The 11,869-nt window shown below is 55.2% G+C and overlaps 1 protein-coding gene across 1 annotated transcript in view; it reads right to left on the minus strand.

The window, feature by feature from the left end:
• Positions 1-11,869, minus strand: part of SLCO2B1 (solute carrier organic anion transporter family member 2B1) — a 34,918-nt gene that overhangs the window by 18,893 nt on the left and 4,156 nt on the right. Inside the window, exons 2-5 of the mRNA XM_042037956.1 lie at positions 7,142-7,231; positions 2,909-3,046; positions 2,657-2,819; positions 927-1,154 (exon numbers count right to left, since the gene is read on the minus strand). Coding sequence (XP_041893890.1) covers positions 927-1,154; positions 2,657-2,819; positions 2,909-3,046; positions 7,142-7,231 — 619 coding nt within the window. The remainder of the gene's footprint in view (positions 1-926; positions 1,155-2,656; positions 2,820-2,908; positions 3,047-7,141; positions 7,232-11,869) is intronic.

An 11,869-nucleotide genomic window follows, 5' to 3' on the forward strand; every position in this document is an offset into this window, starting at 1 on the left:
CCTCCAGCACAGCCCACTTCCCCGGCAGCTTTCTAATCCCCAAGAGGCACAGCCCCATGCTCCCTATACTCCCTTCACACATGGAATTCCCTTTGGCACGGCTCAGACCTTTCCTGATGCTTGTCTGCAGCCTCCTAGAAGGACTGCAATACTCCCAGGAACAAGATGTGCCCCTTGGCATCAGTAATCCAGGAAACACCAAGGTTTGTTACAAGGTTAAGGAGATAAAATTTATCAGTGAACTCTCCTCCATGAATTACTGATGAAAGAAATCCCCACATGTAAGATTCAACTCCTACCTGGTTTGGATCATATACCAGAGCAAAATTTGATGCTGTGCTTCCGTTTTTTAACAGTAATGACCTGTTTCTGATCTACCTTTGCTGTTCCATTCAGTTCAAAAGGCTGTCACAGGCAACAGCTGGGAGAGGACTAGAAGGACCTGCAAGGACCACCTTGTCCATCCCATCACCCTGGGACAGCCCTTTTGGGCCTGTGCCCAAGCTGTTCTGAAGGATACTCTCCCATCTCCTGGGTGGTTGAACCTGCTTTCCTTTGGGTTGTATCACTTTCCTAACATCTAAACAGAGTCCTCGTTGCTGCCCCTTAAGCCCACAGCTGCCACAGAGATCAGATTGTCCCTCTTGTCCTTCCTGAAGCCTTTTTGGAGGAGGATATGGTTACTAACTCCATCTCCAGGTTATCTCTCAGGCCAAAAACCCCAGCATCTGCCCCAAATGGTGCTTCCCAGCTCTCCTGCTCTCCAAGCCTGAAGCAGGTAAACTCTTTTTGCAGAAACTTTCCTGGCTCTGGGCAGAGCACAAGGGCTGTAACGAACCCTGCTCTCATTAATGCAAATTAGTCCTGGCTGGCCTTGCTGTCACCTCCACCCTGGCTTCTCCCCCTCCCAAGCAGCCCAGCCTTACCCAGGTAGAGGGGGGAGTTCCTCTCGCTGGCGAAGTCGTCGATGTAGGAGATGCCGAAAGGCTGGATGGGCACGCCACCGATGCCCAGCAGTGCCTGGGCCATGAACATGACCAGGAGAACCTCGTGGTTCTCCCTGGAGGCGTGGGGGGTGCAGCTGGCAGCGCTCAGGTTGGCCCAGGCCCCCGGGGCCCTGGGCTGGCACAGGTCCGTGGTGTTGCTGAAGGTGCCTGCAGTGGCGAGGGGAAAGGTCTGAGGAGCTCGGTCTGGAGAAAGAACTTCTTCCTTTAGGCCCTGCAAGGGGCTCTGAGCTCTCCCTGGAGCCTTCTCCAGGTGAGCACCCCCAGCTCTCCCAGCCTGGCTCCAGAGCAGAGGGACTCCAGCCCTGGAGCAGCTCCAGGGCCTCCTCTGGATTTGCTCCAGCAACTCCATGTCCTTATCTTATCCTTAGGTGAAAGAAAATACAAAGAAGGTGCAAAGAGCACTCCACTGATGTTCACAGAGATGGGTTCACGTGCCATGAAAAGCCACCTTCATCAAGGAAGTGGAGCTGAGGTCACTCCCAGGACCTTTGACTGACCTTCCAATACAGGTAAATGAGCAAACCTGCAAATTTTGTGAGTGGCTACCCAGGAAATGAGAACTCATTTCACATTTTACTGCCTAAGTGAAAGTGCTGATTCTAGCACCCTCCTCTTCCTTGGAACCCCGGGCAAGGGGGTTGGGGTGCTCATAGCAGGATTTCCATGGTTGTGCCCCAAATCCTGTGGAATTCCAAGTGCTCAGACACGGGGCCACCTGCACCAGCACTGCTGAAACACCAACTCATTGTTTCCAAACTGGGGTTTGCAGCTGGCCCCTATGTGCAGCCAGCAGTTATTCACCTTTTCAGCCTTCCTTTGGTGTCTGCAGTTGCCTGAAACAGCTGCACTTCTTCTGATGAGCCAAACAAAAGCTCCTCAGTGGAGGCTTCTAAAGACTTGCTGGAGCTCCATGGCAGGAATTGGGAAGGTGGCAAAAAATTGGTTTTCTCCTTTCTTTCTTTTCTCATCCCTTCACTTTCCTTCAGAAAGAAAATCCCAAACCCACCGTGTCCCATTCCCTCCACGAGTGATTTAGACCTGCATGTTTCTCAAGGGAGGCTGATTATCTGGTGGGGTCTAAAACCTCAAAGGCAGCCCAACTAGACCAGGGAAGGCAGGTGAGGTTGGATGTGCAGCAAAGAAGGGGAATCAGAGGCACAGCCTGTATTTTGATTGTTTTCCTGCCCTTTGCCGTGACTTCATGATTCTCATGTCCCCTGGCTCTGCTTTCCACCAAGTAGCTGTTGCCTCTCAAGGCTGAGATGATTTCATTCCTAGAAAAATAAGATTTCTTGAGGAGAAGCCAACAGCTTGCAGCTCGCAGCTCGCAGTGCCTGGAGGGAAGGTCATTTCACAGTGGCTCCCCACTGCCAGGGGGCAGGGGTAGATGGGATATTGGGAAGGAATTGTTCCCTGGCAGGGTGGGCAGGCCCTGGCACAGGGTGCCCAGAGCAGCTGTGGCGTCCCTGGATCCCTAGCAGTGTCCAAGGCCACGTTGGAGCAACCTGGGACAGTGGAAGGTGTCCCTGCCCATGGCAGAGGTGGAACACGATGGTTTTTAAGGTCCTTTTCAACCCAAACCATCCTGTCATCCCATTATTTCCTCCTTCTGCCCCAAAAGGCCTAAACCAAGTTTCTGGAGCACTTACTGGCCACAGACTGGTCGTACTCGTAGGGCCCTGTAATGAAGTGGGGCAGGGACATGAGGAAGCCGGCCAGGGACACGAGGATGGCCCCACAGCCGATGAGGCGCGGCCGGTGCACGCGGCTGCCGAAGTAGCTGACGAAGACAATCAGCAGCGTGTTCCCAACCTGCAGGGACAGAGAGCGGGAATGTCTCCCAGGCAACGGGAGGAGCACGGGACAGCGCTCAGCAGGGACGGGGGGCTGGCGGCACTCACCTCGTTGAAGGAAGCGAGCAGCCCTGAGGTCTGGCTGGAGAGGCCGTAGCGTCTCTCGATGGTGGAGATGGAGCTCTTCAGGTAGCCGGAGACCAGGAGCTGGGAGAGCTGCAGCAGCCCGTGGCAGAACACAAAGAACTGCCAACACAAAAAGAGAGCCCCCAGCAGGGTCACCGAGAGCTGAGGGTCACTGAGAGCTGCAGCACGAAAAACTGCATCCCCCTCAGAAAGGCACCGTTATCCAACATAAACCTCTGACCACAAGGCTTGGAAATATCACCCCTGCTCTGCCACCAGTGAACTCTTCTGAAATTAGGTCAGAGCCATGAAATAGCCCTCTGCCAAAAAAAACCAACAGGGTCAGCATCTGCAGGGAGGCTGTAATTCCTTCAGCTGAGAAGTGGCTTTGGACAAACACATTCCTTCAGTTGGGATGGCGCCTGTTTGTGTTGGCCTTGTCCCTAGGATGCAGAGCAGAAGAGAGCTTGCACAACGTTCCTGCTCCCATTCAGCCAGAGGCAGGCAGCCATCCCCAGTGCTGGGAGCTTCTTCTGGGACAGGAATGAGCCCTTCCCAACACAGCAACAAACAACTCCTTGAGGCAAAGTCAGGAGAAGGTCAGGGAAAAGAATTCAGACTGCTTTCCTTCCCTTCCCTTCCCTTCCCTTCCCTTCCCTTCCCTTCCCTTCCCACAAAGCCCTAGATGTAAAAGACTCCTCCTTTGGAAAATGTGAAGGTTCTCTTCCACTTCCAGAAGAAAACCTTGTCGAAGTCCACCACCTCCCAGAAAATAATTTGGCCTCATCTCCATCCTCCCTCCTCCAGGTGAGCCATCTCCTTCCCTGCTGCCTTGTGGCTCTCCCAGGCATCCTTCCAACCCCCAGAGGAGTTCAAATAACCAGCCTGAACAGCCACAGCCCACCCATCTCCCTGCAGGACAGGCTGCATGCCCCAGGCTCCTTCCAGAGCTGCTGCCCTCAGCCTTGGGTGATGCCCAGACCCTGAGGGCACCGCTCCTGCTCTGTGTGTTTTGCACCAGCTCCCACCACAGAGAAGCTGCTCAGCCTGGCCTGGATTTCTGCTCTGTCTCGTTCTGATCCAGGCCTGAAGGGAGGTCACTGCCAAACTGGCCTGCTCTGTAAGCCCAGGGAATATCCACAGCACAGAAGGGGGCAAGGGGAAGGCCAAACCCCTGGGGTCCCTGAGAACTGTGGGGCTGGGATATGGTCACCACCTCCCAAGGGGATGGGCTGGCACAATGCACACCAGGCCACCATCCAGGACCATCCCTGTCCCAGGCTCATGTCACCACTGATGGATGCAACGTGCCTGGACTGGGGAAATGTCAGCCAGCCAGAAGAAAGCGTCCCCAGAGTCAGCTTTGCTAAAACTCCTACGTTCCTACAAGTCGCTGGCTGTGTCCAGGCTCTGCTTCCTGAACACATCAGATGCAAAGGCTGGAACCAGATCTGTTTATTCCAGGCATCCACAGCACACAGCCCACTGGCAATCCGAATCCAAGACCTTCATGGGTTTACAGCAGCTCAGCAGCTGCCCAGCACTGCCCCGTGTCCTCTTCAGCTCAAAAGGGGTTGGGAATCTGCTATTTTATTCTGCCCTGTCTGGGCAGAGTAAAGCACAGAAAGGAAAGATGGCCCTGCACAGGACCTGCAGTGGGTTGGGCAAGGATCCCAGTTCTGCCTCCAGGGGCTCTTTGCTCTCAGCCATCAGTGTTCTGTCAGGAAAAGAAAGAGCAGACCTTTCCTGGCCTTTGGATCTGCTGGACTGCTGGGAGTGATGGACTGCCCCAACAGGTGACCCGGACTGGTAGACACCAGCCTTTCCCAAGACCTTTTCCCTGACAGCAGGACAGACCATGGAGAGCCAGGAGCAGCCCCAGGGCTGGGTGGTCCTGGAAGGGAGCCCCAGCTCACAGCCCAGCACCTTTTCCCTGAAGGGCTGAGCTGTGCTCCTAATCCTTCCCTCTACATCCATGGAACTAAAGCAACTCAGAGAATCCAAGCACCGGCAAGGTATGGCTGCTCCCACCCCGCACGTGCAGGAGAATAGAGAAACACACTGCATCCCACACAGCCAGTAAATCACAGACCTGGGAATTGAACAACAACATTTCCTCTCCTGGTGGTCTGGAACAAAGCTTCTTCCAAAGGCTCCCATTGTTTGTAGCGCTGATGGTGCAGCTTGGCAGCAAAGCCTCCCTGGGAGGCTCTGAGAGCCCCACACAGCGTCCTGCCCAGCCCACACCAGGCAGTCCCCACCACACTCTTTCCACCTGTCTGGGGACTCTGGAGGGTATTTTAAGAGAGGGGGTTGTGCCTTAGCACCTGACAAAACCCTGTGCACTGGGCTGTGCTGGGCAAATGGGTCTGGGAGGAATCGGCTCCTTCCAGTTTAATCCAAACCAGTTTGGCTGGGCCTGTACTTGGAAAGGAGCTTAAAGTTCATTCAGTTCCCCTTGCCATGGGCAGGGACACCTTCCAGTAACCCAGGCTGCTCCAAGCCCCGTCCAACCCGGCCTTGGGCACTGCCAGGGATCCAGGGGCAGCCACAGCTGCTCTGGGCACCCTGTGCCAGGGCCTGCCCGCCCTCACAGGGAGGAATTCTTTCCCAATATCCCATTTAAATCATAATGCTCCTTGAAGCCGAACAGGGCAGTTGTTAGCTATGCCCCTTCGCTGCATTTTGCCATGTGGTGGGTGGTTTTTGTGACACACTCTCTGGAGATATAAATACACACAAAAACTGCAGTGCTGTGATTTTTGGTCCTTCGGCCACTTCGAACACATCCAACCACATTGTGCAATGGCTCTGCGTTTCTGCAAGAACCATTCGAACCCTGGGCTGGAGGTTTTGTTTTCTGAGGAAGTCATTTAGAAACCGGACAGGGAGGCCTAACTTCTTGAAAAAAATCCCCAAGAGATGAGGGGAAAACATCCTGTGCTGAGGATAATTGTGGTCTTGGTGACAAGAGCTTCCTCTACATCTGCCCGGGGCTGGGGGTTGCAACAGGAGGGTCTTTAAGGTCCCCTCCAGCCCAAACCAGTCTGAGGTAGATTTTAGGATCTACCTTCACAGGTAGAGCAAAATACAACTTGAACCTGCTCACAGAGCCGACTTTGCCCCCTCAGTGGTTTAACCTTTGAACCCCTTTAAAATATCTCCTGAAGGAAAAATCAATGGGGTTATATCTTTATGGATAATGTTGCTGGCAAGTCAAGAAAAACCAACAAAAAGCACCAGATAAAAACAGCTGAACGGGCTGAAGAGAGGATTGGGGAAGAAGCCTCAGGATACGCCACTGTGCCTCCAACCTCTGTGCTCTGGTGGCCTCTGCCTCAGTGACTCACTTTCCTCCTGCCACATGGGATGAGGGTGATTATCTCCACCAGCACTTGTAGAAAAACCCTCAAAACCCCAAAACTTCCCCACAAAAGTGACAGAGAAATCTTAAGCTTTTAAGACTGACTGTCATCTTTTGCTCTCTGGTCTGGTGAGATTCTCTAATGAGCCAGGTAATTGGCTTCCAACTACACTGAATGTAGTTATAAACTGATGTTAAGGCTGCCACTACTAATAAAAAGGAATTATTGAGCCAGAAAGGAATGGAGTAGATGTTGCAAGACAGAGGGAGCCACTCCAGGTGCAGCCTGTGGTTCTGCAGAGCTCCTCAAACACTCACCTGGAGGGCTGGAGGTTGCACCAAATCCAGGAGGATGTAAGACTTTGAAGACAGGCTTCCCACTGACAAAGCCAGAGCTGGATGGGATATTGGGAAGGAGTTGTTCCCTGGGAGGGTGGGCAGGCTCTGACACAGGGTGCCCAGAGAAGCTGTGGCTGCCCCTGGATCCCTGGAAGTGTCCAAGGCCAGGCTGGACAGGGCTTGGAGCAGCCTGGGACAGTGGAAGGGGTCCTGCCCATTGCAGGGGGTGGGACTGGATGGGCTTTGAGGTCACTGCAACCCATCCCATGCTGTGATTCCCTGGAGTTAAATCCTGCAGGAGCTGGGAGTTAAACCTGCATTGAAACATCCTTGCCCCACCACTGGCTTTGGGATGGAGACAGCTCCACGCCAAAGGTGCTTTTGCCATGAGAAACACAGGGAGCATTTCCCAAATACACTTGGTACCCAGAAATCCTCTCAATGCCTCCTGCAGGAAGCTGAACTCCTCTTTCCCAGGCCAGTGATCCGAGGAGAAAGCAGGAGGTGTTTACCTTGATACTGAGAAAGGGGCTCCTGCAGAGTGTTTTCCGGGCCACGTCCGGGCAGCTGCTCCTTGGAGCCGTACTTGTCATTCTGTCAGCCTGTCAAAAACAAATCATTCAGCACAATGCTCAGTTGCTGGGCCCGGATTCCCTGTGCTCAGCAGGCAAAAAATCCTGTCGTGCTCTGCCAACACCCCCACAGCAGGCACACGGTCTCCCAAGCAATCACTAATTATTCCTGGGTTTCCTTTGCTCCGAGCACTTTAACTCTGCAAAGCCGCAGAGCAGCCTGCAAAATGTTAAACACCAGAGGTGCGGGAGGTGGAACGCTGCTCAGCAGAGCCAAGGACAATGTTGTGCAAACATCACTGGGGTCGGTGTGACGTCCTTATCAATGGCCTCGGTGATGGGGCACAGGGCACCCTCAGTCAGCTGGCAGCAGACACGAGACTGGGAGAGCAGCTGGCAAAGCTGATGGCTGTGCTGCCATCCAGAGGTACCTCAGCTGCCCGGAGAAATGGGCACTGGAGGATCCCAGTGGGCTGCAGAAATGGGCACTGGAGGATCCCAGTGGGCTGCAGAACCTCACGAAGCTCAAGCGGACGCAGTGCAAAGTCCTGTCCCTGCCATGACCAGGACCCAGCCTCTGCATCCCTCAGGAGGGATTCCCTGCAGGCTCAGGGGCAGCAGCTCCTGCCTGCACAAGGGGGCTCATCCCTGCATGTGCTGGGCTCTGATGGATTGAAGCCCTCCTTTCCTGCATCCCATTTTCACCCACGGCGTTTCTGCATCTCCCCGGAAGAACCCCTCCACGCTCGCTTTCCCAGGCACCACCTAACCGGAGCCACGCAAAGCGGTTCCAACCCGTGGGAAGCCAGCACGCCGCTCCCTGCCCGCACATCTCCTTCCCTCCTCTGTGGCCGCTCAGCCTCTCCTCCCCGAGGGACCGCTGGTGCCTTTGTCGGGTTCAGTACCCAGGCTTCCTGCTCAGGAAGCTGCATTGTTTGGAGGCACGTTAAACCCATTAGGCTTTAACTTGTTGTTCAGCACACTCTAATAGATGTTTTCATCTCCGCAGCAAATGGGGTGAAAGGCTTCCCGTTATTATTTTGTGTAATTCTATTTCCCCCATGATGAGAAGCAAAGGAGCGAGGACCCGCAGCCTCGAACAAATTAACAAATGCGGGGTTGATGTAACTTCGAGCAGGAGGAGACTGCCTTAACCGTGGTGTTTATAAACCCTTCAGCACGGAGCACAGGAGAGGTGAATTCCAGAGGGGACCGGCACGAGTTACGAGCTCCACTGCAGCCTCTGCAAAAAGCAGTTGCTGCCCTCAGCCCCATTCCAAGAGATATTGCTACAACAAATCCAGGATGGGATCAATAAAGTGAATTTGATCGTAAATGAAAGCAGCAACAAAAGCTCCCCTGGCCCCTGGAGGGTTCGGCAGTGCTGGGGCAGAGGCACCTGCCTGGCTGCAGCCCACGGCGCCCTGATGAATTATTGACAGCCCCTCGGAAGCTCAGGGGTTCACAGGCAGGAGAAAAAGGGTGGAAAACCAAAGGCAGGAAACCCAAAGGAGCCCGAGCCTGGATATCCAGGGATGGGAATGCTCATGGAGCTGGAAGCCACGGCAGGCTGGATGCCCTGGTTAGCTGTATTAATGCCTTTGTCAACCAAACCCAGTGGTGTGCCGGAGTGCTCCGGTCCTCCTGCCCATCCTTTCCAGCTCTCCTTTCCATGTGTGGAAGGCGGAGGGTGGCTGACCCCCGAGGCAACGCTCAGCAGAGATCTGAAATGCGGCAGGGTTTGCCAGCAGATCAAACTGAGGATAAACCCATTGCCCTCAGATCCCAGCCATCCACAGCTCTCCTTCAGGAACAAAATGAAACAGAAAAGTACTTTGATCCAGCGCAAAGGACAAGGAACACATCAAATAAAAACACAGATAAGGCTTAACTGATTTAAAAACCCCCAAACATGGAGACAGCAGCAGGTTAAGGTCAGTCTGGTTCTTGTTGCCTTCGGCTGGATGGAGGCCAGCCGTGGCAGTATCCCCTGCGAGTGGCACTGGCTTGGCACGAGCCAGGTTTTCCATCCTGGACAACTCCGGATGGAGAGAAGGAATTCCTGGTGCCAAGAGAGTGCTGCTCTCTTGGAGCTCTCAGGGATGCCCGTCGCCTTCTCCCCCCCAGTTCCAGGGGTGTGAAATCCCTTTGTTAGGGAGACCTGACCCGAGCGGCTGGTGGGGCCGGCACTCCGGGTGCCAGCAGGGGCGGCAGGGTGTGACAGGGAGCGGCGTCACGGACCCTGACACGGACCCTGGAAAGCAGCACTGCGCCCTCAGGAAGCAGAACGCCGCGTCCCTGTGCGCCTGCAAGTGAGCCCTCCGGGGAAACTGCTTCTCCCATCCCCCCAGAGGTGCTCACAGGCGTGCTTGGGAGTCCGGGGAGGTGCACAGGCGGCCAGGCTTCCCCGAGGGTCACCTCTGATGTGGGCATTGCAGGGGACCCCAAGCAGCAGCTCCCACACAGCCACGGGTTTCACTCCAGGGAAGGTGATGGATGGATGGATGGATGGATGGATGGATGGATGGATGGGTGGCTGTTCAGAGGGCAGAGGTGCTGCAGATCCAGCTGCTGCTATTCCTTCAGCTACAGGTGCAGGATTTGTCCTCAAAGCCCAGTCTTCTTCCCAGTGCTGTCCTGGGTCACTGCACCCCTCAACAAGGCCTGGCATGGCAAACCCTGGGTGCAGAGGGGGAGCTGAGCTCAGTCCCACACCAACTGCTGGCACTAAAATAGTGCCGTGGATCCAGCCTCGCCTGCCTGACAGCTCCTCCCTGCTCCCAGGAGACTGCAGAGAGCTGCAGGCTGGGGAATAACCTGGCTGCTTTGGGATGGGAGGGACCTTAAAACTCACCCAGTCCCACTCCTGCCATGGCAGGGACACCTTCCACTGTCCCAGGCTGCTCCAAGCCCCAATGTCCAGCCTGACCTTGGACACTGCCAGGGATCCAGGGGCAGCCACAGCTGCTCTGGGCACTCTGTGCCAGGGCCTGCCCACCCTGCCAGGGAACAATTCCTTCCCCATAGCCCACCTGTCCCTGCCCTCTGGCAGTGGGAAGCCATTCCCTGTGTCCTGTCACTGCCTATACCCGGGCTAATCCCACAAACCTTTACAGCACTGATTAAGATGCTCCCCTTGTCCCCACACCACCCTTTCTTTGACACCAGGGCAGCAGAAATGCCCCAAACCCCGTGTGGGACCTGCACCATGGTCCTGGCTGTGAGAGCAGGGGTCTGGGCTGGGTGACAGCACCCTGTCCCCTTCCCGAGGACATGAATCCCTCCAACACCTTTATTAGCAGCTGCTCCCGTTAGCTGAGCACGGAGAGGCACACGCTGGGCTCAGCAGAGCATGAGCAAATAACAGCCGATGTAACACAGCAAATTAAACCCCAGCAGGGACTCGAAATGCCAGCAAATATTCCGTAATCTGTCTTCCTTCCTTCTGCTGAATAATTTTCCCTCACTGGCAGCGAAGCTGGGACGGTGTCAGGGTGTGTATTTATGGGTGTGCCTGGGGTAAAGGGGGAGCTGGCTCGTGAAAATCTGGGTGCAGAGATGCTTTATAATACAACAGAAGGAAAAGACAGTGGATACACATCATCCCCTCCTGGAGAAAGACAGAGGGAATAAAAAGGGATGCAGAGATGTACCCAAGAGCTGTTTCTATCTTGCACCAAGAGGCAAAAAGAAAGCAAAAATGAGATTGGCCCAGTTGAGTGACTCTGTGTAATGAGAAATGGGCCACAGATGACACATCCCAGAAATCTTACACGAAGTTAGACAAACAGGAAAATGTTACTGGAGGTTAAAAATTAGATGAAAAAGGAAAACTGGTGTTGAAACACAGGACATGCAAGCACAGGCAATGAAGAAGAGGCTCCAGCCCCATCCTGGTACCCCTCTGCCTCGGGAAGGATGAAACCCTGCTCCCTGTGTGTGTGCTGAGGTTTCCCGGAGCTCCCTGCCCTCCCTGGCACCCCCTGGAGCCCTTCCTGGATGGATCCTCACCTGCTCCAGCAGTGCAGGATGTGGGGAAGGCATTGGAGCTCACCTGGCAGCATTAAACCAGAGATGGGAGCTCTCACCCCACCCCCTGGGCATGGGGCAGCCACAGCTTCTCCGGGCACCCTGTGCCAGGGCCTGCCCACCCTCACAGGGAACAATTCCCTCCCAATATCCCATCTAATTCTGCCCTCTGGCAGTGGGGAGCCATTCCCTGTGTCCTGTCCCTCCATGCCTTGTCCCCAGTCCCTCCCCAGCTCTCCTGGAGCCCCTTTAGGCCCTGCAAGGGGCTCTGAGCTCTCCCTGGAGCCTTCTCCTCTCCAGGTGAGCACCCCCAGCTCTGCCAGCCTGGCTCCAGAGCAGAGGGGCTCCAGCCCTGGAGCAGCTCCGGGGCCTCCTCTGGACTCTCCAGCAGCTCCAGGTCCTTGTGCTGCTGGCCCCAGGGCTGGGGCAGCTCTGCAGGTGGGGTCTCGCCTGAGCAGGGCAGAGGGGAAGAATCCCCCCCTCCCCTGCTGCCCACGCTGGGGGATCAGCCCAGGGTTAAGGGTTTCTGGGCTGGTTCATGTCCAGCTTCTCAGCCACCAGCAGCCCCAAATCCTTCTTGGCAGGGCTGTTCTCCATCCATCCATCCATCCATCCATCCATCCATCCATCCATCCATCC

This window comes from Corvus kubaryi, unplaced genomic scaffold (assembly GCF_017639235.1).
Source record: "Corvus kubaryi isolate FWS band 111438036 unplaced genomic scaffold, C.kubaryi_AGA036_p1.0 37391, whole genome shotgun sequence".
NCBI lineage: Eukaryota > Metazoa > Chordata > Aves > Passeriformes > Corvidae > Corvus > Corvus kubaryi.